This window comes from Zea mays, unplaced genomic scaffold, assembly GCF_902167145.1.
Source record: "Zea mays cultivar B73 unplaced genomic scaffold, Zm-B73-REFERENCE-NAM-5.0 scaffold_54, whole genome shotgun sequence".
NCBI lineage: Eukaryota > Viridiplantae > Streptophyta > Magnoliopsida > Poales > Poaceae > Zea > Zea mays.
This window is the reverse complement of record NW_023367190.1, coordinates 44,376-71,426: the sequence shown is the minus strand read 5'-3', so window position 1 is coordinate 71,426 and position 27,051 is coordinate 44,376. Positions and strand designations below refer to the sequence as shown.

The window sequence follows — 27,051 nt, the reverse complement described above, 5'->3', positions numbered from 1 at the left end:
GTGAGAAAGAGTTCTCAAATATTGATAAAATAAAAAGAAAAGAAAGAAGAGAACGAAAGGAGAACAGAACTTTGTATTTGGTAACTCTCCTGTAGTTATGTTTAACCTTGAATGCAATTTATAAATTCGACAGCAATAGTCCCTCGGACTCTAAAAGTAATAACGAAAATGGCTAATCCAATAGCAGATTCCGCAGCTGCCACTGTTGGAACTAATGAAGCAAATGATTGACCCATCATATCATCCAAAGAAACGGAAAATACCAAAAAGTTCAAATTGACAGCTAATAACATTGATTCAATTGGCATTGACATAATAAGAATATTTCGTCTATTAAGGAGGATTCCCCGAATACCTAAAATAGAGATGATCATAGAAAAAGTGAAATATTTTATAGGATCCGTTTCGGAAACATGGAATGTCAGAGAAATTCAAATTATGTAAGGCTTAGAAAGAAGTCCTGCGTAGAGTCCAGGGAGAGCCTATTTTTCTTTTTTCTCTAGTTACCCTCTCAAACAACGCGTTTGATTTCCTTCCTTATATAAAATTCCATCTTTCTCTTGCCGATCACATCCAATTTCGTCGGAATACATCCTGTCTTTTCACCATATGATATGATATGATATGATATGATATGAATAGTAGTCCTATGCATTACCCAAAATAGATTCTATGAACCCGATTCTTATCCGCTATTGAATGATTTATCTCCGAATTAGTCCTTCCTCTCTAGTCCTCTAGAAATCGGGCTTCCTCGCTTAGTAGCTCCTTTAGTTTCCTACTATGTGGGGATTTTGAAGATGGGCTTGCAGCGGATTCAACCGATCGATTCGCCGTGGCATATAGAGATGGGCGAAGCAAAAAAGGTGTTTTCATGTTCCATTACAAAGCCAACCCCCGAGGAAGAAAGGTAAGTTAGAAGCATACCAGGATATATACTCATAGTACCTTCCATACTTATCTCCGGTAGAACTAACAAAATAGAAAACTATGACTAGTAGACTCATACGAATGCTCTCCTTCTCCTAGCGACGCTTCGCGCCTACTTGCCTCAGTTGATGGATGGCCAAAGTAAAGTGCCCACTGCCTTTTTTCGGTTGCGGGATGCTCTGGCACATAGCTATTCAGGTCAGGCTAGCCCTAAGACCATGCTTTTCATTTCCGTCCTGCCCACTACCATTAGTTAGGCATTTAAGCTCAGACCAGCCCAACCTCTTCATGGTCACATCCCCTTTTCCGACGCTTTTATTGTTATAGACCGCTCACTACCCCTTTCCTTCTCTATGTAAGACTAAATAAGGAAATACAAAGAATGGAAGAAAGGGCCAAAGCAATTGTTTGTCTTGCATTGCAGCAATCAAACCAAAATCAAGTATTAAAGGCTGTTGAAACACTTCTTTTCTTGGGATGGGAGCTAGGCTACCAAAGCTGTTTCAGTCCCTGCCCATAATTCAGCACATAAGGCAGACCTTGAACCAAGGTTATACATAGATCCTTTGATCTCCACGGCACTGACTATACCACCGGCACTCTAGAGGCACAGGGCGAAGAGTAGCATCTAACTGAAGTTTGACAACTTGGAAAGATGGCCCCAGCCAATGTTAATGATTCTTTTATCTGGGATAACTTGCTGGGAATTCACTAGAGCTCCTGAAGCCACTTGATCCTTATAGAGGTCTATCATTTGGTTTGGCTAAAAAGATCCCTGCGTGCATTGTCTTCATTACCCAAATAGAAAGCATTCCTGTACCGGCAGTGAAGTTCGTGCTAAATGACCGAACGAAGGTATCCGCTTGCGAGTCTGATCAAAGAGTTGCCGGGTTCATTATGCTCTTCTTCCTGAAAATGGGAAGTATTATGAAGTTTAAGTCCTGTGCTGTAGTTAATTCCTTTGTCTTAAGTGATCTATTAGAGAGCTTCCCTGTGACCGCCCGAAGGGTAAGAAAGAGATGCTCCGTGTAGCTAACCCAAGTCTGGTAACCTTTGAAAATAGGTTTTCTGACGTCACTGCCTTTCATGCCAAGCTTGACGCTCTTGCTCTTGCACAGGCGGTGGGTGGATCAATTTGTGTAAACGATCGCTTTCTTTCTATGTCTCCCAATCGATGCGGTACTGCCAATCGTAGACTGGTGACCGGGGAATGAGAGCTCCATACAACCATGATTCATGGAGTCTTTCCTCTCGTTTTTAGGTTGTTTGTGGTATATACCCAACTGTAGGTCACCTATGTGACCAATCCTCACCATTGGGTTTCACAGCACTTAGTAAGCATACGTTTGAAGACCGAGTTGGTTGATTTGGTCTGTCCATTCGCTCTAGGAGGGGCTCGACTTCCTTTGAGCTATGAGAAATGGGAGCGCCTTCTTCTTTTTTTTCAGGGGATCTCCTTGGCTACAAAGAGAGCTATGGAGCCTAGCTGAAAGCTTGACAAGGCCTATTTAGTGTATTCGGCCACCCAACCACTCGCAGAAAGAAAGGGGCATTCAAAACCTGACAGGGATTCCTTCTCCTAGGGTTGCTCTGAGGTAACCGCTCGTCCTTGATGCTGGCAGTCAAGAAGGCAAGAGAGTTGACTTCTACTTTTGAAGTGTAAGGAGTTTGACCTTCCTTCGCCTATCTCGGATTCTGCTACAGATTGGAACAATAGTTCACATTCGCTTGGGAATACAAATAGAATGCAGTCGAGACAACCACAAGTAGAGGAACGACCGACACAGCTGGCATGCCCCCGCAACCTTCGATCCATCTATCTAAACATCGTTCTACTACAGAACTGAGTTCATCATAGCAGCCAGCCTCGGTAAGGTTAACTAGCAACTTGACTCACTGCACTCGAAAAAGATAGCAAAGCGACAATCGGTCGGTATGGGTGGAACCTAGTATAGCTGCGCTTTCTTTCTTCTTCTTGGTCTAGTCTATCTACCCGTCTCTAAGTAAGCCCTCACCTTCCCTTTTGGAGTAGAGGTCAGAGGCTAGTGCGGGTAGCCCTGTCGGAAACTAGAAAGAAGAGGCTGATGCACCTGCCCGGCGGTGGGTGGGTTCCAGCTCGATCAACTGGGATAGGAGTTTTTTCTCTATCTTGCTCCATGGTGTTCAAGCAGTGCGTCCAGAAAGCTGTGATTCATGGGAGGGAGCAGCTTCAATAGCTTTGGCTGTGAAAACTCTTGGTCTTGGAGCATCAGTGTCATCAGTTCACCCAAGATCAGCACAGGACAAATAACTACTAGGTTTGTGCCAGAAAAGCGTCTTGCGTGACGGGGAAAGAGTGGAAAAGAAATAGATTCATCAGCTATGGAATCTGACAGGTATCGGTATTGAACAGAGGGGGGCTGTTCACAAAGCATCCCATGGTGCGCTCCGAGGAGGGGAAAAAAGATACCACACACAATTCTGAAACTCGAAATCCGTTCCTAGAAATCCGTGAAATCATTGTTCTGGGTCACCTTGGCTTTTGTGTTCCGTAGTGACTAGGGGAAGTTGCCCGGCTTGGTATCTCTCCTACTTCTTGACCTTGCTTCTCACCATTAGGGGATAGAGTCTAGTAGTTCCTCCCATGCCAAGGAAACTTCTATCGATTGGCGCCGTTGGTTGGAAATTTGCATAGCATTCCCACGCCTCGTTCTTCATCAGCTTGGTGCCGCTTCAATTACGAGGTCTGTCAGCTTCCATCTCCCGATGTTGCTACTCGTATCCATTCCTCCCTGGAACCTGTTGCGAAGAGCTTGCAAAGGTGCCAAGGTTGCCTGAATCGAATCAAATAAGAGCTCTGCCTTCTTGACTAGCTATTCGTGCTGCTCCGCTAGCTGGTGACTTGCCTGTCCCCTCATACATACTTACTTAGGTCTAGACCCCTATTCGCTGACCACCGGGCTCCATCTTTCTAGTAGCAAGAAAAAGCCTATACTACTTCTGATTCCATACGCAACGCATACCTCTAGAGTGTAGCAGTGACTTCTTTCTCTCTCTAGTTTAGCAAGTGACTTCTTTCTCTCTCGGTGATCCCTTGGTTGGATACTATTTGCATGTTGACTAGTGGGAATTCCAGCTATCCCTTTCCAACAACTAGACAAGTTCGGTGCATCTAGACTTTCTTTTTGACCGATATACTGAACCTATTCCTTTCAAGCCAACCGATTCAAACTCGTAGAATGACTTGACTTTCGAACAAGACTACGGCACTCCTTCCTCGAGAACTGCTTTCGCTTCCAGCTATTTAAGGCAAGACAAGAGCGGATCGGCTTTTCCTTGCTACAGAGGATTGAAGCTCTTTCCACACTGAAGATCGGATCCATTCCAGCTTCACTTCACCTTGCCAGCTCTATTGCTGGGATTCCAGAAGTTATATTAATGGATTTGCCACCTGGCTCGCTTCAATGGATGAGTCGGGCTAGGTGATGACTCGGGCTCGGGAGTTTCCAGTGAAGGAAAAGTCTCGTATTTCTTGATCTAGTTCCTACCATTTCTGATCCGGATCTAGCTAGATGAGTAGTTAGTTTGGGAAACAAGGGTGCCGAGCTGATGTGTTATCATATCATATTTGAAAGGAAGTCAGCTATTGAATCAGCAACTAGTCTGGTGTTGATACGCCGCGATGCCTTTGCTTCACAAAAGACACAGTGAAAGAAGCCCACATGCCCACTCTTCTTTCCCCCCCTCACCTCAACCGTATAGTAGATGGGTTTGGGGGGCCTCGGTTTCCTATGCCTACACCAGTGAATTTCTTTACCTCTTCGTACGCTCCCAATCGCAGATTTGAATAATCAAGTCGGTATGGGGCTGCTGCCTTTTGTTACTCCGGAAATATTGGCTTCGCCTGTACAGATTTTCTAGGGCCTGGGCGATTTTTACCCGCTTCTCGGCGCTCGCCGTTTCAAGGTGAAGATCCTCGTAAGTAGAGCGTAATGTGCTCTCCCTAGGGTTCCTATCTCGACAGGACCTTAGAACTGTTTTAATTCTTTTCTTTAAGAACGCAATGGATGGTACTTCAGGTTGCGCCCCATTTATGGGCGGCTCTGACTCTTTGCCATTGGCGTCTTGGCGGGACACTTTTTTCCGCTTATCATCATCCTCAGAATTAGGCGTAGCGGAAGCACTCGACGAGGCCTCTACGACAGCATGGGCTCTTCCCCGTTTCTGGCCGGACGATTCCATAAATACTTTGGTCAGAAGTAAGACCAAACCGAGAGTGAGTAGCATAGACATAGACAAGGATAGATTTGTGAATGAGACATAGTACTCACCAATATTCAGATCCAGAATTGGGTGAATTCCAAATTGATATTGATCCAACGGGCTGTTGAGATTAGGTAGGTTACCAAAATACCCTCTGCCTTGTTGGGCAATCAAGTAGTCCCAGTTGCCCTCGGCAGACATTCGGGCGTGCAGATCTTGTATTCTCTGACCAAAACAACTACGTCCCTGAGGTGTGTGAATCTCCTCGAGTAAGGAGCGCCAAAAAGCGTCGTAGTCCGCAATCGCACTCTCACGCCGGATACCAGAGAATAGATTCACACGGAAAGCGCTTATTTCCTGTACTGACGGGAGATTCAGGTTCCTCTCACGCAAGATACCTTCCATTTCTCTAAATAAGGGGAGGGCTCGGAGTACCCTATGCACATCCTCCACCGATTCCGATTCTCGATTTAGTGGGATTCCAGGCATCCCACGAGTTGCAATCATAATGGGTTTACTACTTGATAATAGCATTTTTCTATCCGTTAATAAAAATATCATCGTACTTGACAATTCCATCTTTTTCAGCTCTGCTCCCAAAAGAGAAAGGAGACTAGACTGATCCATTCTTGACGTCGGCGTTGGTTTTTCCAACGAAACGAAAAAAAGAACATTCGAACAAATAGACTTGATTCCATGACAAAACAAAATGCTAGTTCTAACGAACAGCGTTTGTCCATCGACTTTACTTTGGCCAATGATACTACTACTACTATATACTATATACTATATACTATATACTATATACTATATACTATATACTATACGCGTTTCTGAGGAGCAACATGAGACTTGATTTTCCTATAGTCTGGCTACTATACTATACTATAGAACCCTGGGCCATGTTTCCGAGAGAGACTGCCTTCTCTCAGGCCAGCAGTCTTATACTTATAGTCGACTGCTCTATGACGATCTGACCTCTTTCCTGGGCTCTGCTCGCTCGTCTACGCTCCGACCAATTCAGTCAAAATCGAAAAAACGATGTTTCGTCTAAGAATAAGAAATAGTAGTAGTAGTAAAAAAGTGCACTTTTTCCATATATTTCGAGGGATCCCTATCTTTATCTCTATCCACAGAGATACCTATCTATTCTATTCTATATAGAGAGAGATTTTTCTAAAAATTGATCTAGACTATCCTCTCCTCTATCCGGATAGATATGTCCCTATGAGCGACTAGGCCGATCTTTTTTTATATGTTTTGGCCACGTCCGTTTCCGCTCCGAAGAGGAAGGTTTGGATCTTTCAATCTTATGTCGTGAGGGATGTGACCTATGTTAGGTCCATAAGATACCACAGCTTTTAGTGTTCTATGATTCACCTCCGAATAATGAGTAGGTAGTTCGATCCTTTTGATTCTTATCTTCCTAGTAATAGTAAACGGGGATCCGGAGCAATAGGTCGAATTTCTATATAATTTGTTTGTGTAAACAAAAGGGCTTATTGCTCTTTTCGGTTTTCGTTTTCCTCGATAACTTTGAGGATCTCCTCTACCCCTTCCTCTTCCTCCTTCCTTCTTTTCCATAAGAAGAAGTATTTGAAATGAAACAAATTCCTCTTCATTCTGTTGTGCTCAGCGAAGGAACTGCCTAAGCATACTTTTGCGGATCCAAACTTCTTTGTTCTTTCTAAGTCTTCTTCTTGCATATAAGAACGCAACTCTTGCAAAAACCCGGATTTTAGTAGTAAGCGGCATCCCCTCTGAGTTGTGAGTAAGCGGAACCATTCTGTTTTGTTCTTCTCCAGATTCTGACCGGTAGGAATTTGCCTATGATTTTTCCAACTGATATGTCGATATAGAAAGATCTCCTTATTTCTTCACCGCGGGTTCTCGCGTCATTTTCTTTAAAAGATATTAGATCACCATGGGAAACTTTAAAATGAGTAATGGTTACCAGTCCATTATTCAAACAAACCCTTCGATGACTTATCGGCTGCCTTGCTTGAGGAAGAGTGTCACTAAAACGGAGACGAACCGGAATCACGTCCGATCTTGTTTCTTGATTGAGTAAAAAAGGGATATATGAAGTTCGTTCTCTTCCTCTGTGCATCTCCCTTATGGGTAAATCCCCATAATAAAGGGACAACTTTCGTGTAGTTTGTGATTTGATGTTACTGTTTAGATTTTCTCTCTGAGAAAGATTTCTTTTAATGGATCTCCTCTTGTTCCTCAATCTTCGGAGAATGCGGCGTTGGATTAGAGAAAGTTCTCTGTTCCGAACATTTCCTGGAAGTAGACGGCACGTTTTAAATCTTAATGCAGGCATATTTCGTTGAATCAGTCTTTTTCGCCACATCGCGTATAAAGGGAATCGAACCCAACTCTTCCACGAACCCCCCACGAATGGTCCTCCTTAACTCAATGAACTTTGAGAATTCCTTTGCCTAGTTTTTTTCTTTTCAGTTCTCATAAGTCCTTGATATACTAGCCTCAATACTTGACCGACTGCGTCACAGTGCTCAGGTAAAGTGGCAGTGGTTGAAAGCGAGCGGAAACGTCAGTGTTTTCTGTGCGTTACGATAGTAGTGGTGAAAGAAAATCCAATTCAAATATCTCAACGTAAAAGGAAAATCGTTTCACTTTGATTTGAAAAGAAAGACTCCAGCTAGCTATATGAGATCGAACTTCTTCCATCACTCTATCTACGATATTCATTGCACCATGATTGAAGGCCTACGCATCTTCTTTCGGGTATTTCTTATTGGTTGACATAAATTATAGACACCGTGGGGACGTCATCTAGACAAAAAGGGAAACGATTATGATAGATTACCATCAATCCCATCTTATGGTGTTACACCCATGGACTAAAGATACTAGTCTTCCTACATTGCATCTATTGGGTTGAGAGAGGATCTCCTTTCTCCTAAAAATCCTCCTTGTCCATGATACTTACTTGCAATCAATTCATAGTCTTCCAAGTAGCTTCTAGGTTGGACCAATGAATGAGCACTTGTGGTACCGCTGCATTTCTGGAACGGCTACTGCCTACATAACTTGTCTTCCTCTTTTCAAGGAAGTCAGTATCAGACCATATGTAGTTCTCGTCTCGAGGGTCTTACTTCCTTTTTCCGGACCAAAGAAAAGAGATAATTTATTAGCCTTCTCACATGGACATAAAGACACGAGTTAATCATTCGCATGCAGCCTCACATAAACAACAATAACAAGCGCATGCAGCCTCACATAAACAACAAATAACAACGCGCACAAGCTTAACACTCATATATTTTTTAGATAATATGGACATAAGATTCCCCTCTTACCCCTAACTAACGATTATGCTGCTCTCGTCCTGTTTTTCCATACTTCCCGCAGCGCAAGAAAAAGAAAAACTAGAAATAGGAACAAACCGAGACCGAGAGCGAGAGCGAGAGGGTGAATGCCAAATTGATCCAAAGGACTCTCCGCTAAATGCATCGCAGCGAAATTTGCCGCTAAATTCTCATTCGCTAGCTCAGCTATTCCGTACTTGAAGGCTTCACTTTCAGTGCCATTTGCTACTAAATCCCGGAGCTGTGATCGAAGAAATCCTATATTAGCACTCCCCCCATGTATTCGTTCGGCTGCAACTAGAATCTCTTGGTGATCCCTGCCGGCATTAATTTGGCCATTTCCTCGCGTATAGCCCCTTGATATTCTACGACCCTTTCATCGGTCGGGTTTGGGGATGGCCGATTTACGGACGAAGAGGAAGAGGGAGTACCACTGTCCGTTAAGAATACTCCTTTCACGGAAGAAGGGGATGGCTGGTTCACAGAAAAGGATGCTAATGGCGAGGGTTGATTGACAGAGGAAGAGGATGCTAATGGCGATGGTTGATTGACAGAGGAAGAGGACGAGGGAGTCCCAAAAGAAATGAATCCTTCTGAAGAAGAAGGACTATGAGAGTGTAGACTAGAATTGCAAGACAAAAAAGACGATGAACTGGTGCTACTGGCACTCCCTCCCGAAAGATCACCCATTTTATTTCTGATATCCAACATGAGAAGATCTTCTGGTCTAGAATTAGTCGTTTTTTGCATTTCTTTATTTGGTTGGGAAAGGAAAGAAGAGATCGCGAACCGCGCCCACACAATCTCTTACACAGCAACACTGCTTGTCAAGTTAAGTAGCGACCTGCATACAGGGGACACCCCTCGTGCCCCACCCCAAGGCTGACTCTTCTTTCATTACATACGATTTTTGTTACTGATCAAATTTGATTAATGGATGTCTCAGAAGACAGGCTTTCTCCGACAAGAAAGATGAGAGGAACCGTGGAGTTGGACCAATACGTTGGAATAGATAGCTCTGTTGCTTACTTTCAAGCTTTAGATAGCTCTGTTTGTTACAAGCAAAGAAGAAAAGATATAGCTTTAGTTTTACACCAGCTACGCCCTTCCCCATTGCAACGTTGTTGGTTTTCGTTTTATTTTTGGATCCATGCAAGCCATTTCCTGTTGATAGGAAGGCAGAGTAACAAGTTGATTTCGAGTACCATACCTCCTTTCCGGTTCACAGACAGATCGAGGGTCACACCTTACACTTGCGTCACCTGCCTGCCCTTCTCGGTTTAATTGAATAAGACCTAGGACCAAGGATGCATTTTTTGAATGGAGTCTTCTCTCTAAATATTTCCGGGAAATATACCGGGTCAAACCTTCCGAGCTAACTGGACCCTACCCTTTTTCAGAGAATCATTCCTCCCCCACTCTCTGCCCTTCTAAAAAGAAAATGCATTCCTTCGCACTGTGCTTGACTTTCGCTCTTATAGCACTCTTTTCCTTAATGCCTGTTGGCTCTAGCACTGTGCTCTTTGCTTCTAGTCTCGCTAGCTATGAAACTTCCACTGAAAAAGAAGAATTTCCACGCCCACCAACTGCAGAAGCTCAATCAATGGCCACTACCGACAAGGGGACAATAGAGCTGCATTGAACACGCATCCAGCACCTCGAGTCACTACCAACCAGAAAACGAGCGATATAGGAGGTAGACTGCCCGCTCCACAACGAGTGAAGAGTGCCGTAGAGCTGGAGACATATCCTTCCTGAAAGCCAATCGATCTGATCTGTTGGATAGTGCCTGAAAAGCTATTCCTCGCTAGCGCTGTCTTGTCTGTTCCTGTTCTGGATTGGGGCACGGGCTTTCTGTAGATTGGGAATTGCTGCTTCAACAATAGGAGCACAGGGCTAACGCCTCTTTGTTTAGGTTTTAGAAAAGTAGAAAGGAGAAAATTGGACTTTCAGAACTAATAACTATATTCTTTGTCTGATTTCTTTAATTGTCCGAGTTCTCTCATTAATGAGTTGGCTCGGCCATCATCAAGTAGTGAATCCCCTCTCGGGAAGTCCCATTTCTTTCTGAACGGGAGTCGGAGTTTCTACAAATTGTATTGGAAGTGGTATTTGTAGATTGTGTCAGTGTTTAGCCAAGATGTCTCCCTTTGCGAAACGAATCCAAGGGCGGAGTGTTATCGCTTGCGTCGGTCCCACCCACCCTTGGGAGGGCCCGCCGGCCTTATCCTTATCCTTATAGTGATCTCGCTTTGAAAAGAGGACTTTCATAACAAGTGGAGTCGTCTTGTGGGTATCAACAAGAAAAACCCTTCTCACATAAGAGCTCAAGAATAGATGCCTTGCCCCGAGAACAGGGATTTGAACCATTGGACTTTTCTAGCTGTCCTGCCACTGGGTTCCAAGTTCGTACGTAGTCTAGTCCATTTCTAGGCAGGAATTGCATTTTATGACATTGGCCCGTTCCTCAATACAATAGTTCCGTAGTGCCAGGTGGGAAGCATCCTTCTTTGAATATGATGATGGGCTCCCCGGTTTCAAAGATAATAAACCTATAGTTATATTACTTGCGTGTTGGTAAGGCGGCTAAGGTTCTTACGTATCATAGTTTAGTTCCTTGTTTGTCTAAGAGGAGTTCATATAGCCAGTCCAGTATGGAACCAGATCCGGATATCCGTACTTTTGGTGGTGCGGTTCAGAGCAGAGGAGAGGTTCGGTAGGTTGACAAGAAAGTGCGCCGCTAGCTTTTGTGTGTTCACACAAGGTCAGAAGGAACCTCCGAGTGGATCCAACAAAGAATCGATTCTATGCCTTCTCTTTCAGTGTTCGTAGGGCTGGAAATTATACACGCTGGTAACTAGTAAGCTGGAATAGTCAGGTTAGGAATGGAAAAGAAGGAAGGAGGAAGCGAGTTCTCTACTCTAGTGAAGCTAGTGCTAGTTCTGTACTCTAGTTCAGTCCCAAGGCGCGAGTGAAGCCCTTCTCCATACCTTCGATAAACTACTTGCCTCATGGAAGTTCAAGTTCTCTTTCATAGAATGACTGGCTTTACATATCTCCTTATTCGTAGGAAATGAATGGGCAGCAACTTAGAACCGAAACCGGAAGGCAAGAAACCGAGCTATTCAAGAGAGATCCGGCACATCACAAGATAACGAAACAACTTGGAAAGCTAGTTCGGAAAGTTCACCTATGAAAGCCCTACTCAATATTGCCTCGGGCCAGGTCAATAGATGAACACATAGAAGTGAGTAGAAAAAGCAAACTTTAGTGAATGAATGCGATCTAGACCCTGCAACTAGACCGAGCAAGAGGAAAGGAATGCGATCCTCAAATAAAAGAATCTATCTAGCACTAGCAGCAAGGAATGAGATAGAACCTCGAGCAAGAGATATGAGCGTTGATCTGATCTTATGAGAATACTGCGGCACTCTTTTGGTTCTTCTGATTTCTAGTCTAGTTTCCTTTCCTTAAGGGACAGGGCGGCGTAGAGCTGAGGAGAGAGACAGATGGATGGCAGATGTGAATGAATTGCAATATGCATGCTGCCTGCCACCGAGGAGTAGTAGTATTGATGCCAGTGTGGAAGAGTTCGCTGGATCATTCTACCGGAGTCAATCAGTTTGATTCGTAACAAATGAGATTAGTTCACGTATAACGAGCATAAAGACGAATCTAACCGCTAGTTACTCTACTCATTGGCTCCATCCCGTTTTTGAGGCCTTCTCTTTTCGTGATCTGGGCCATAAATCAATGGTGCCGCAGTCTATGAAGCAAGAATGGCCAATGACATACGCTATGGAAGCCGTAAACCTGGATTGGAAAGCGGAGATTCTTCTGAGAGAACTGGAACTCTGACCCAAGGCAAGACTTGACTTCTCTGATCATCCCTTCCCTGGCGCCTGAGCCCGGCAATAACAATAGCAGACAGGTCAGTTGTTCAAGTCCGTCTGGTTGATAGGTCAGCTCAGTATAGAATCTTGTATGGTAGTCCAGTAATGACCAGGCAAGTGAACCGGCTTGAGAGACGTAAGAACCGGGAGAACACAGGACGCACGGAAAACTTTCCTGCTCGAGTAACAGAGTCTTGGCTGGCGGAGTTGGAGAAGGGGCACCGACCAGAAGCTAGACAGAAGAATGACCTTATTTTCCTTTACTCTCCATTCCATTTGTCCTTCAACCGGATTAATGGTCAACGACATTTACAGCCTTTCCTTCACACAAGGTTTTAATCCATCTCCCCTGCTTAGGACAGTAAGGGGAAGTAGCGATATTCCGATTCCTTCGTGGGGAATCAACGAAGGGTCCAGCTGCTTTAGTACTTAAGTTAACGCCCCAGCCCTTATCCAGAAGGTAGATGCGGTAAGCCAACTCCTATCCTTCTTGCGGAAAGGGCATTCAATGCCATCTGAATTCCTTCCTTGCTTCGAGGAGCAGGTCGAATAGTCAAAGAAGGGGATGGCTAATTCCAGGAATAGAGTAGCATTCTCAGGCACTACCCTCAGTTGCAGCCTCAGTCCATATAAAACAGTCAATCTACCAGCAGCAGAGGCTGCAGATACATGTCCACCACCTGTTTATCTACTACCATAAGCGGGAGCAGTTGCAGGTAAAGAGTGTTGTGAGGGCTTTCATTTGCGCGTTAAGGGCAGTTTCTGTTATAGCACTAGAAATCAGTGCCGTTAGTCCCTTCTCGAACAGCAGTTTTAGCAATTGAATCAGCTGTTTCCTAATAGACTAGGCTGTTAGCAGGATTTGCAGGCGAGACAGATGAGGAGGCATAGAAGGAGCAATTCCATTATGTGCTAAAGGCTGCGGAATAAGAGCTCTTAGTCCTTTCGGCGTAGAGAACGAATCCTCTGTTGCAAGAAGAAGGGCAATGCCGATTGTAAGGTTAAGTATTACGTACGTCAAAACCAGTCAGTGACTCATTTAAGTGTTGTGCGAAAAGGTAGCCTTTTGGCAACTGCAACCATCCATAGCGAGCGACGGAAGATCAATAGGCTGTTTTTTCATAAGTTGATAAAAGGAGAGAGCAGCTTAATGAGAGAAGTAGCAGTGAGGGCGCTAAGCAGGTGTCAAGTTAATTGGTCTGAGAGCCAAGCCAGCTTTCAATTTCAAGTAGTAAAAAGCAGGCATTAAAGTAGGTGAGTAAGTCAAGTTCTCTATATGCTTGAAGCTGATACGCGCCTTTGTTGCCTTCTGTCTTCTTCCCTTTGGTAGTTCTGTTTCCAGCTGAGGAATTGGAATAAATAAGTAAGGCTAACTAAAAGAGAGAAGAGGGTCTACAGTCATTCTATCTCAACACTGAAGAATAAGACGTCTATCCTTACTCTTGCATTAAATAGAATAATCAGAAAGGGAGGGTAGTATAGATTTGAATCAAGCTTCAATTCCAACTAAAGATGAATCTTTGAACTATCTGAAGGGAGCACTTATTAAATACAGCGACATAAATAATTTAGAAATACCCAAGATGGGTCGACGTTCAAAAAGACGCTATCAGTCATATATCCCTGTCGATAAAACAGAAATGAAAAACAAAACTCTATTTTTTGTTGCTGATCTAGAAACTCTTTTATTAAAAAGACGAGACACGGATGTCGACAAAACTCACGTGCCCTACGCAGGGGGGTATATGATGGTTGATATGGAAAAGCGGGTTAACGCGGAGCATATTACGACGTTCTATGCACATGACTACTCAAAAGTGTGCCAGGATTTTCACGATATGAGTGAAAAGATGCTCACAGAGATGATTAATAGAATAGTAAAGGATGTTCAAAGAAGAGGAAGTTCAATGGTTGTATACTTTCACAATTTATCTCAGTTCGACGGTATTATGATACTCTCTTTTTTAACTAAAAGTTATAAAAACTGTCATATAGAGCCCATCATGAGAAACGACTGTATTTATTCCATAAAACTGTATAAGGTATCCAAAAATGGGGATAAAAGGCTTGTTTTAACGTTCATGGATTCGTACCTCCTGTTGAAAGTAAAGCTCGCTGATCTAGCCAATAGTTTTTGCCCAGAATTGGGGGGAAGGGATCTTTCGATCACCAGAATGTCACCGTTGATAAACTACCTAGTATTAGGGAAGACTCTTTAACTTATCTTAAACAAGATATTCTAATAACAGCTGCTGTTATGCAACGCGCTAAAGCCATTATTTGGGAAGAGTATGGGATTGATATCCTGAAAGTATTAACAATATCAGCATTGGCCCTAAAAATATTTAGACGTGTTTACTATAAGGATGATGATGATAATCGCATCTACATTCCTGACGATAATGAGGCTCAATTTATTAGGGAAGGCTACTACGGTGGTCACACGGACGTGTATAAGCCATACGGGGAGAATTTGTATTATTATGATGTAAATTCTCTATACCCCTCATCTATGCTAGATGATATGCCTATAGGCAAGACCCGCTGGGTTAGTGATCTAGGATCAAAGAAATCAAAGATTGTGTTGAATGATATGTTTGGGTTCATTAGAGCTTTTATAATTTGTCCTAAGCATATTAAAAAGCCTCTTCTACCTTATAAAAAGGATGATGGTACGATAATCTTCCCCACGGGGAGATTTCTCGGTGTTTATTTTTCTGAGGAGCTTAAGTATGCAGTAAGTTTGGGCTACAAAGTATACCCGATCTGTGGATATATCTTTGATAGAAAGGAATCACCATTCAAGCGTTTTGTGTACGACATCTACAGCAAAAGGCTTGATGCTAAGGCTAAAGGGGAGAAAGCTCTGGATTTCATCTATAAAATCACCATGAACAGTCTCTACGGGAGGTTCGGGATCAGCCCCGAAAGCACAACGACTCAAATTGTTTCTACAGAAGAAAGTAGAAAATTAGCTCTCTATAATGATGGGTTTGTTCAAAGTTATGAGCTTAGTTCAGACAAGTGCCTAGTAACATGCAAAAATGTCAGAAGTTTGGATTTACTGAAGCTTAGTTCAGACCGCCCTACTTATGCTGCTGTTCAAATATCGGCCGCTGTCACGGGTTATGCCCGCATAAGAATGCACCCATTCATTTCGAGGGATGACTGCTATTACACGGATACGGACTCAGTCGTTGTTGAGAGGGAACTTCCTGAAGAAGAGGTATCACCTACCGCTTTGGGTAAGTTTAAGCATGAGCACTTTGTCGAATATGGCATCTTTTTAGCACCTAAGTCCTATATGCTTAAGGCATCTAGTGTGGACCAACCCATAATAAAGTTTAAAGGAGCGGGTAAAGATGAGGCTGATGAAGAATGGTTCATCAACCAGCTAGCTGACCCTAGGGCTAAAAAAGTGATTTCATATGTCCGAAAGTTCAGTAGAAACTTCCGTGAACTGTTGGTTCAAGAGAAAATGTGTAAGTATACCATGGGGTTAGAAAGTAAAAAGAGGGAGTATGTGTTCGACAAAAATGGAGTATGGGTTGATACTAAGCCCTGCCATATAGGTGACTTTGATGTGAAAAGTATCAATCCGACCTCCTATCGGATAATTATGAATTTGTTAGAGGAGAATGAAGATCTCCGAAATGAATTTTCTAATTCGGAAATCATGATTGCTAATCGGGAGATTCAAGCTGATGCTGCTAAAAAGAGGAAAGCCTCTAAGCTAAGAGGAAAGCCTCTAAGAGGGGGAGACACCCCTTCTCATATTGAAGAATAGGCATGGAATGCATTCCCGAGCTCTATAGTATAGACCATTGCTGAAACAAGATATGAATGAACAATTACAACCGCTTCTCAAGCTAATACCAAACAGAGCCCGAAACCACTCAAGTAAAGCACAAGCTGAAACCAACGAACCTGTGCAGGCTAGGCCACCTTTACTAGTCAGCTACAAAACAGAGGAATAGCGAGGCACCTTCCCGGAAACCAGATATGATCCAACCTTTCACTTACAAGAGTCAAGCCAAGGAGAAGGCTAAACCCATTTCTGTATATGATCCGCCAGGTCATGTCATGTCTTGTGTCAAACAGATCATTAGTTGTGATCTTTGGTAATTGTCTTGTACAGCACAGTACAGACGAAGATCAATACATCGGATTCCTTCTTGTCTGATTGGAAGGGATGGATTGTGCTTTGGCTCATGTACTCTATAAGGGTTAGTAAACCAGGGAATGCCTTTGATTATCTTTTTGACTTTCTATAAGGGTCTTGTTATGTCCTTTGTCTCTCTCTCTGCTCTATAAGGGTCTTGTTTAGTGGTATACTCTTTGATCCTTACTCTATTTACTACGCAAATAAATTGTTCGTTTGCGGTGATAAATGAAGAATCTGGGTTCGCCATTCGGTCAAGAGGAAGAGTCAAGTAGTAGGTGTGGCTGCTCACGGCACCCCCGGCACGGTTCTTTAGGTCGATGAATCGAATCTTCCATCCAATACGCTAGGCTAGTTTCTTTCCACAACTCTCGTTCTTTACACGACTGATTGGCTGCTTGGCCGGATCTGGATCACTGCTTTAGGTATTAGTACTATGGCATTCAACCTAAATGGTTTCAATTTCAACCAATCTGTAGTTGATAGCCAAGGTCGCGTTATTAATACTTGGGCTGATATCATCAACCGTGCTAATCTTGGTATGGAGGTAATGCACGAACGTAATGCTCACAACTTCCCTCTAGACCTAGCAGCTCTTGAAGTTCCATCTCTTAATGGATAAGGTTTTTATCCTAAACATATAGGAAGGAAAGCCGGGTTCTTTTATGAGGAAGAAGCAGTGCACGATTGTGCACCAATGCGCCATAAGAGCTAGCTTTGCAAAAAGGAATTCTATTTCCACTCAAGACAAAAAGGTTATCCCTTTACCGCCAAGTATGAACTGAAACTCTTATTTCTGGTTTTCACAATAAATATAGAATTACCTAGAACAATACCAGACGTATAATAACACACCTACAAGGACAACCACACCGAATGCCAGGTATCTAGGATTGTCACTATCGTCACTATCTTCTTCACTCCCACTACCTTCTTCTTCACAGCCACCACCTTCTTCTTTACAGCTACTATCCACCCCCTCTTTACAGGCACTACCTTCTTTACTGCTAGCATATTCTATAGTGGCATTCTCCTCTACAGAATCTATGGTATGATCACCATCAGAGCATTTCCCCCAGAATTCGAATTTATCCGACAATTCCTCTTCTCTCAACTTTCTATCCAAGCAATCCGTTAAAGCCGTCCTTTCCACAACCGCATCATAAGCTTCTAAGATTGATGTACTAATCACTTCCTCGTATGGAATCCATACGAATAATTTACGAACTTTGAATAAATCAATAATCAATTCTATATCAAGATAGTGCGGGTCCACAGATATGAAATCTGGTGCGCTCTCAGTATAACAGTACCACACTGTTACATAAGTACCTAATCTAACTAGTGCAAAGATGTTCCCATAGACATACCTAACACTGTTGTCTGATTGTGATGTCACCACGTGTACTAAACATTGCAATACTTTATGTTTTGCAGAAACACCGAAGTTTTCATACTTTTCTAATGCCCTTTGTAGGTGGCTATATAAATTATCTGTAGCCCTGTTATAGAGAGACCGCAACCCCTTATATTCACTGAAATCTGCACGATAAATCTTTCTTTTCAATTTTAAACGGAGCAACGAGCGCATATAAAGATAGTGCATACGCATGATAGGATCCATATCTTTCAAACTCAACCCTTTAACCAGACGATTAACCGCAGGTGTGTAATAAGAACTTTCGACAGCGTATTGCACATATGGATTTTTTGCAAAGATGGTTTTACGCATGTGGTTATCAATGAAACACTGAAATGGGTTGAATGGGTTACCTATATGAAACATATCACTAATATTTGCATGAATTGAATCCCCCGCGACATCTTCACCCCTTTTTACCTCTTCCGTACTGTTAAGAGCTGCATTAATACTCGAATTAGCCGAATGGCTTAAGGCACCCATTGCAGATGATTCTGGTATATCGTTGACTGTATTAGAAAGTGTGGTATTCAACTGTTCTAATGACTCGACAGTGTTTTTCATGATATAATAGTGTGTCCCTTGTTTTTGTGTGTGTTGGGTATTTTGTATAGTTGCATCTACCCGATGGGGGTTTCCCCCCCTTCTCTAAGCTTATAATAGCTTAGACAGATACAACTGTAGGTGCTTTTACTCGCCTTTCAGGATTTGCTTATTTTATAGTTGAGGGGGCTACCCAATCTCTACTGTAGTATTGTTCTACAGATTCACCCCATCAACATACTCTCGGCATCCATCACCGTTTGTGATCACTTCTTACTATGAGATCACATACTCAACTAATGAATTCAGGAGCTTCCCCTGTGCGATTTCTGAATAAATAGAATACGTAATTTGATACTCAACACTCTGTAGTTGATTTCAAGCTATTGAAGAGGATGCTTCCCTTCCTCCTTGCTAGAGCCCATCATCACGGGTACTGAATTATGCTATCAGGCTCAATACTGACAAATAACGACCTTCTCCTTATTCATTGGACTATCGTAGTAGTACCAGGAGGAAGAAGATTGGTAGCTATAAAGGTAGCACTCATAATACCTACTGCAATACACGCTACTAGATCTAGCTTGTTAGCTTCAACCTCCTCGAAGTGATCTAGATTAAGGTGTCTGTTTGAATTCAAATCGGTTATGCTGATAATTTCGTTATCAAAAAATTGGATTGATTCCTCATTTAGTAAATTGTGAAAAAAAGTATCATTTCGACAAGTTCTTAACACAGTCTTAACGACGTCTTTTGTAAATATGTACGAAACCCTCTTGTACCCATCAACAACCGAAGCTGGGTCCTTAAAAGAATCTAGGTTTACCCCGCGGAAGAATCCTAAATCAGGTATAAGGTGTGGTGTGATATAGTACCAAACAACTAATCCTACGCCAGAATACACAAGTATATTAAAGAAACCGTAGAGATACTTACGATGCCTTTCATCAAAATGACGAGTTGCAACTTGCATGAAAATGGCTACTCTAGATTGCGGAATGAGAGATTTGAGGCCAGCTCCCAAATGGGCATATTGATATAATACAGAATCACTTAATACTAAGCCTTTTATACTCCGTAAGCCTAAAGAACACTTTATTCTTAGAAATCCTATCCTATATGGAATATTCTCATCATAACTAAAGAGATTTCTTAGTCTATAGATCCATTTAGTAGGATAGTTATCAGGTGTCAGAGAATAGAGCCATTGTAGCTGTTTAATTGGTTCCTTTGTTATATGGTTGGTTATTCCTATTAATGTAATATCCGGCACCTTATAAATAATATCACATCGATTGCCCTTATAGATAAGAGGATTAAATTGAAGTATAGAATGTATACATACTAACGATAAGAGTGTGAGGATACTCTCAGCCATCCACCATGGTATCCCGCTTACCCACCAAGGCATGGCATCATAGGTATGTGTTATGTTGAGTATATAATACTTTATATATTTCATAAGTAACCTGCTTATTTGAATGAATAGAGCTTCACCGTCGCCACCACCGTTGTGGCCTCGATTAGTACCCCCTATGATTCCCTCTATCCCATCTGTTATATCCATTTCTTCATCACTTGCATCAGCCTCGTAATAAGTTGTATTCTTATTGTCTAATGATAAAGAGGATTCTCCCCGATCTATAGGATCTTCATCGATGAAATGGAAATCATGAATATCCTCGATGTAAGTTTTTAGAAAGGTGCTTAAGAACTCATTAGTAGAATCTCGATTAAGAGAAAGGCTCGGTTTGTCAAAATATCCGGTAATCTGCTTACGCAAGGGCAACAATATGCGAATCGTGCTCATAATATCTTCCATTCTTTGTTCTTGTTCGGGATTTTTCTTTGTTGAGTGTACCCCGACTCTATACTGAAAATAGTATAGAGAGACTCAACAGTGTCTCTCGTGTGTAAGAGACGTGTTTTTTGTTTCAGTTTCACTATTGGTTGGATTTATTTAGTTTGAGACATGTAAGGACTTCTCCGGAGAGGTATTCTCTGCAGTTCTGTCCATCTCTGTCGGCACCATTGTTATCTGTCTCTTAATAGTAGAGGATCGCCGACGCCCTGTCTTTGAAGTAGATACCTGGTTGGTATCTTTATGTAGATTGGAAATGTGCTTGTATACTTTTCTATTGCCCAGTGACTCTGAGAAAAGTGGGAAACCATGTCAAATCCGCATGCTTGGCCTTCGGATTCGTAGTCATAGGTGCCTTGCTTATATTTATTTTCAGACAGGCGGCATAGGATCAAAGGTTTCGAACCAAGAAGTTTCCCATTCCTTTGGCGACGCAGGGAAGTCTCATTTGGAATTTCATATAGCCAGTGGAAAGAGGCGGTTTCTGAGAAGCATCCAAAGGCACTGCGAAGAATATCCATGGCGCTAAGGACTCGATCGGAGGTGCCTTCCTCAGGAAGAATGGTTGGGAAGAGACATCATGAATCCTCATTCTTTCGAATGAACTTATATGAATTATGCATTTTTCTCGTTTCCGTCCATTTATGTTCATCCACATTTTAGAAATAGAAATTCATCCCGAAATAACCAACTACCGCTTTCCTCGAACTCTGGCTTCTGCATTAAGTTAAGTGAAGGTAGTCTAGGGTAAGGCCCGAAGAAGTCATTTAAGAAATCGAATAAGAAGCTCGAAAGAAGTGAAGGCGTATCAGATACGGATCAGTCTCTTTCCCCGTAGGCATGAGTACGGCACCCTTGACTGGTTCTAACCATTCATTCTTCCCTGGTTCGACGCTTTCTCTAGTGGAGTGGATATGTGTTCGTCTACTTGACCTTTGTTGGTTCATACATACCTTTTCATTCCTGCTAGTAAGGCATCCCAGCTTTGCCTGTCCCCACGACTGCCCGCATCAACTTGAAACCGGAGAGCACTGGCACTGAGATACCTTACTTACTGAATTTCCTGCTGGCCTTCCCTTACCTGCCCTTCCATTTAGGTTGACGAATGGGATTTCCTTTTCTAGAAACACTGGGAGACTGGGTCTTCTCAGACAGAGATGGTTCTGCTCAGCGAGAGAACGAGCATACGAATCAATTCCATGCCCTGAACTTTGAACCAGAGATCCAGCTGGCACTTCTCTTTTGATTCATAACCCTTGCTTTGGAATATCCGGTTGACTTGGGCAGTTTCTTCTATATCTCGAATGCTTCAATCGCCAGGCCAGGTTCGATCAAAGAAGTTGATAGCGCGAAAGCTGTTTTAGTTAGTCACGTGCATCCTCGCCTCTTGCTGAGTCAGGCTATCAAGCCGTTGCGCTGCGTCTATCCGTTTTCTTGTTGGGTCAGGTTGAGTTCTAAGCCCGTGTAAAGTGAGCTTGGTCTGGAGCAAGCTTGACTCGTACAATAACTCGTCTCGTCTCGTATAGTATAGACGTTGAAGAAGCAGTCAATGGTGCCTGCTCTAGAAAATGCATATATCAATCAAGGAAGTGTTCCAGAATTCGTCGTATCCTGAGGTGAATCTTGCTTGTTTTGCTAATGACGTAAATGGAAATGAAATGAAATCTTGCTTCGTAATGAATTCCGCGAATCAAGAGCTGGAAGAGTGCTTTCAACTCACTCCAAGGGGCAAGGGATGGCACTATCACGACTGAATCGCCTATTCGACTAGTGCCAAGCGACCGATATCCTGATTGCCAATCGAACCCATAGGGACAAGAAACAGATCAAACAAACCATTCACATCACATGACCCTGACACTGTGCCTATCTCGTCTCGTAAGAAAAGAATTGGGTGGAGAAGCTGGCCTGGTCAATCCAAGAAAAAAGGATCCGTCCGATTCAGTGGTTTCGCCCATAAGGGAAGCATACTTTGATCAGAAAGGCGGGTCCTCTACGCTTTGAAAATAGCAGGTAGTAGGCCCATGGGAAAACAGACTTGCTCAAATCCATATTCTTGTTTCCCGAGGCAAAACCCACTAGTGAGTCAAGTGAAAGTCCTCCAATCTGTGAGGAGAGGAAAATCCTTATTGCATAGTTGAGCAACTATCTACTATTGATGACTGAGGCATTACAACGACGAAGATTGCAGATTTGGAAAGAGTATCATTGTCTGACAACTCTTCCTTTATACAGGAAGCAACAGTAGGAAATATGAGGAGTTTATGTTCACATCCACCAACCTACCAGCTTACTAGGACGGACTATGAAGAACTGCAGCGGATGACAATGGCGCTTCTATTCGAATCGAACACAAAGACGACCCAAATACAAATACTATTTCATTTCATTTAGTAGAGTAGAGTAGAGTAGAGGAGGGGAGCCCCACCTTTGATATCCAGTCGTGTGCCTGCCTGCTCTTAGATATGATTATTTCGATTAGACCGCTCTGCTTTGATCGGGATCTTACTCCACTAATGGTTCTGTTTTCGTACCAACTGCCCGGCCTAGCGCTTTAAAAAGGGCTGTCTGCATTACTGGAAAAAAAAGTAGTAAAATAAAAGTAGGGGCCACGTAGACTATTCTGAGGTGGTATGCTAAATCCATGATCCACTGATGTAGCTAGTGTGACTAAAGCTGCAGCTATTGGCTTAACAGGTTCTAAACTCTCCCACCCGATAAAGGAATTGAAAGACTACCCCGGGCCCGGGCCACGTAGACTATTCCCTTCCGCGGACATTCTTTTATAGTCTAGAAGGAAAGTAGCAAAGCCGAACGCAAATACACATGCAAATTGCGTCGACTACCTCATCACTGTCCAAAATGGGGGATACCGCTATTCATACATGGATGGACGAGGGACTCCGCTGACAACATCAGTAGATGACTTTTCTCTTTTCTCGCGGAATGCTATTAACGTTGGAAAAAACACAGCTCTCAAACTCACCCGGAGGGTGATAGGTAGAAGCATTAGTACCTAACGGAGCGGTATCTAACCAAAAAGGGAAGGGAGGTGATGTTCTTTTTATAAACAGGATGGAGCATGGCTTCCTTTCTTCTTAGATACATTTCATTCATTCCATTTCTCTATAGTTTACACTATAACATCTTTTAAATCCTGACAGATCTCGAAAAGGGTGGGGGCACTAGAACCAAATCTACATACACATCGAAACTTCCTATCTCAGCCAAGCTAGCACCTTCATCCCACCAATGCATTGTACGACTCTCCACCCTCCGCCTTGCCTTTTCCTCCCTCATGAAATCCAAATTTCCCGCAATGAAATTCGATTTCGTTCATGTGCAAAACGGCCCTGAGATCCGGGACTGGTAAAACATGGGTGCCCCATTTTCTTTTCCGTGCTCCGCCTTAGTGCCCTTATGAAGGCGGCGGGGAGTCCTTAGCCTTTGAACCAAACTCTAGGGAACGCTCAATTGCCTGACGTCTCAACTGCAATGGTGAACTCAGTGACATACACTGAAATGGATTGCATCTATTGTTCCAAACAAGGCTGATATTAGCAGGGCAAGCCCTTCCATGCAATTTCTTGCTTCGCTCTACAGACGAAAGTGCCGGATAGTCAATGGTAACCAGAAGATCTATGGTTTTCGAGAGAAGGTAATTGGAAAAAACGATTCATTCCTTTGCTTTCTTTCAGATATATATTCAATAAGTCTGACCTTACCTGAAAACGAGATTCATGAAGAAGCCCAAAAAGTGCCGGGCTTAGTGCAGCCCAGTTCCTAGCCAGTGTTCAGTTATTTTTTCAGAGCTGTCCTCCTTCCCTTTAAGCTGCTCTCTATTTGAAGCCAAAGTCACTATTTCTATCTTTCCTGTTATTTCGTACCTAGTAGTATATATGGAGAATACCAAAAAGCTATCAATTACGCATAGGAGTTGTATAAAAAAGGGCCCTGACTTGTTGAAGTGCTTATTTTTTAGAGAGATTGACTTTTCTTTCAAAAGGATACATCAACCTGTAGTGAACCGGGCCACCGAGCTTGCTTTTACCGCTCTTACAGCTCTCTCTCTTCTTTTTTTTTGGTAGTTTGGCCAGGAAAGAGAAAGAGGAATGTACCCATTTCTATTTATCCATTCTAATAGAAAGTACCCAAAATGTTTTTTAATGTATGGAGCAGGCGTATGAGTTGATATCTTCAAGAGTCAAATCCTTTTCTTGCCCACCCAAAAGAAAAAAATCGTTACGAGCATCTCCAAAATGGAATTGAAAAGCTCCAATTTCCATAATGGTAGCGGGGAAATACCCAGGGAAGAATCATTCTTTTAATCATCCAGATCTATCAATTTGCGAATTCAATAAAAAACGGACTGATCCTCGGAATACACCATTATCTTTCGAAGTGCGTAGTCAATACTATGTTATATTATATTCAAAGAAACAAGTAAAAGAGTAAAGGCTTCGCCCTTCAATACCACACTTCCAATCTAAATTCCTACGAGATTGACGTTCGAAGAAAAAGACATGGTTTGATAGAAACTTTAAGTGGGTATCAAATAAGCTGGAATGAATGGTATCAATTTCTTCTTTTCTATACTGAATCTGCTTCGGTATCTCTTTCTTCCTTCCCTTCTGTAAACCAAGCAGTGACTAGCCTCTGGCACTCACTTTCCAAAGCACCAATTGACTTGCTTTCAGAACAACCCTGATCAGTTATACCGGAAATACCACCCGTACTACGTACGCCATTCCCAACGCGGAGCGCCTTTATTTTCGTATTGAACTCCGCTAGGAAGAAAAAGTTAGACCGTAGCCTAGTCACTCTTCTTTCCAATATACTTATAAATAATCGTGGCCGGCGCAAACCTAGCACCGCGTTGACATCTTCGCTTCAAAAGCTTTCATTTTATTTCTTTCAAAGGAACATGAACTAGGTTATTTACGGGAAGTCGTCCAGTCTAGGAGCACTCCCTTAGATTTGTAGAACGTGAACATGAGTGGTAGACTGAACACCCACACAATCTCTATTTGACAGAGCAACACCTTGAACGAAATCAAAATACTAAACAGAGTGGGTTACCGGCTCTACGACCCCATTCCGGGGCACTACTGTAGAGCTCTTTGGGCCTTCCATCTTTCTTTCGTCGTTTCGCACATAGATACAACTGTACTCTCTATTAGAAACTATATAATATAATAAAAATGGAAGTACTTTCGAGTAGTCTTACATTCACATCTTTAACTACTCGTTTTTTCCCGTTGCTAGCTAGCGTCTCACCTTCTTTTCCGAAAACGTAGGAACTAAAGAGGCCGGCCTTCGGCAAAGGGAAAGCGTGAAAGGATTTAAAAAAGGGGCTTTTCCCAACGGGGGATCTAAATATGAGGGATACTTGATCCTCAACTCTATTCATACAATCCTAAAGCTATTTATAGCTTGCTGATACTCCGGATACCTGCTCCTTAAGCTGGTTCTCTTCTCTTTGGGAGTTCTCAGCCGCTTCAGCTATTATCCTGGAACGATCTAATTTCAACTGAGAGACTTGCGTTCTTACTTCCTCAAGTGATCCAGGGTAGCTCCCGTTCCTACCATCGTTTAAAGTATCTATCCACTGGATCCAAGCTTGAACCAAGTTATATCGAAAGGCAACCCGATCACAATCTTGGATTGAGCTTAGAACGAAATTGGCGAGGGTGCGTGCTGGTTATGACCAAACCTCTGGCAGTTCTGTGTTTTCTAGTTGTGGAGAAGAGCCAGTCCCCAATTCTGGCAATAGAGAGGGCCTGGTCAACGTCCAACGTTAAGTTGAATTTCAAGTGGGCGCCTAAAAGTGTTATTTTGTGGAAATTATACTTTATTTATGCAAAAATTATTAAAAAAATACCGCTGGGATATGATATGTAAAAACTTTATTAGGAATCCTTTATTTATGGAAAAACGAGGTGGTTTTTTCACGGAGTTTCTAGGGGCGTAAGCAAGGGAAAGATCGGGCTCCAAAGACACGCAAGAGCGAATAATAGCGAAAGGTGAAAAATAGCATCTCATGTGGTGACTCCCATTGCAGAAGTGTAGAAGGCAAGCGAAACATTAAGTAGGCAGCGGGCGGCACAGCACCCAGTTCCTGCAGCTGCACCCCCTTGTAAGTGAAATCGTTTGTTGTTATATGCTCTTTAAGAAATAAGATGAGTTTTAGACTTTTTAGAATGTATTCACCTTTCTTTAACAAAACTGTAGCAGAATTGATGTCGCTAATGCTGACTGATCTATAACGCTCGCTCTGATGCTTCTCTTCTATTCTATCGACACCGCTGGTAACTTACCACTTTGCTATAGCAGATCTGCTAGGGTTCGTGTCATCTAGACTTTACTCAACATCTCTGCTACCGAGCCTCCTTCTTCAAAAGGTGCCGATAGCTACTTATATACTTCCTTGAGATGGCTAGAACCTTCGAAACTGTCTTATCGCAACCCATAAGCTAGGACCAATCATCATTTTATTTGCATTTCAGAGCTGTTCCAGATTGCTATCTGTTCTTAGCTGCTCAGCTCTATTATTCAAAAGAGCTAATGCCAAACCTGATACGCACCAGTTCCACTACCTTATCCTGGGCACCGGCTAATCACTTCTCTATACTGCAAAAATAAAGGATGGTTATTGAATGACAGGA

The 27,051-nt window shown here is 42.7% G+C and overlaps 2 protein-coding genes and 1 pseudogene across 3 annotated transcripts in view; all 3 read right to left on the bottom strand.

Moving 5' to 3' along the window:
- Window positions 1-4,615: 4,615 nt before the first annotated feature.
- Window positions 4,616-27,051, bottom strand: part of LOC118475657 (ATP synthase subunit a-like) — a 42,064-nt pseudogene continuing 19,628 nt past the window's right edge. Inside the window, exon 1 of the transcript XR_004855054.1 lies at window positions 4,616-27,051. This exon is cut by the window's right edge and continues 19,628 nt beyond it. The product of XR_004855054.1 is annotated as an ATP synthase subunit a-like (transcript).
- Window positions 4,616-27,051, bottom strand: part of LOC118475658 (NADH-ubiquinone oxidoreductase chain 6) — a 27,339-nt gene continuing 4,903 nt past the window's right edge. Inside the window, exon 1 of the mRNA XM_035963910.1 lies at window positions 4,616-27,051. This exon is cut by the window's right edge and continues 4,903 nt beyond it. The gene's annotated coding sequence lies outside the window, so the exon portion shown is untranslated.
- Window positions 18,985-20,369, bottom strand: LOC118475656 (uncharacterized). Its single transcript, XM_035963908.1, has one exon. It carries the CDS (start codon window positions 20,345-20,347, stop codon window positions 19,013-19,015), a length of 1,335 nt encoding a protein of 444 aa, XP_035819801.1. The 5' UTR covers window positions 20,348-20,369; the 3' UTR covers window positions 18,985-19,012.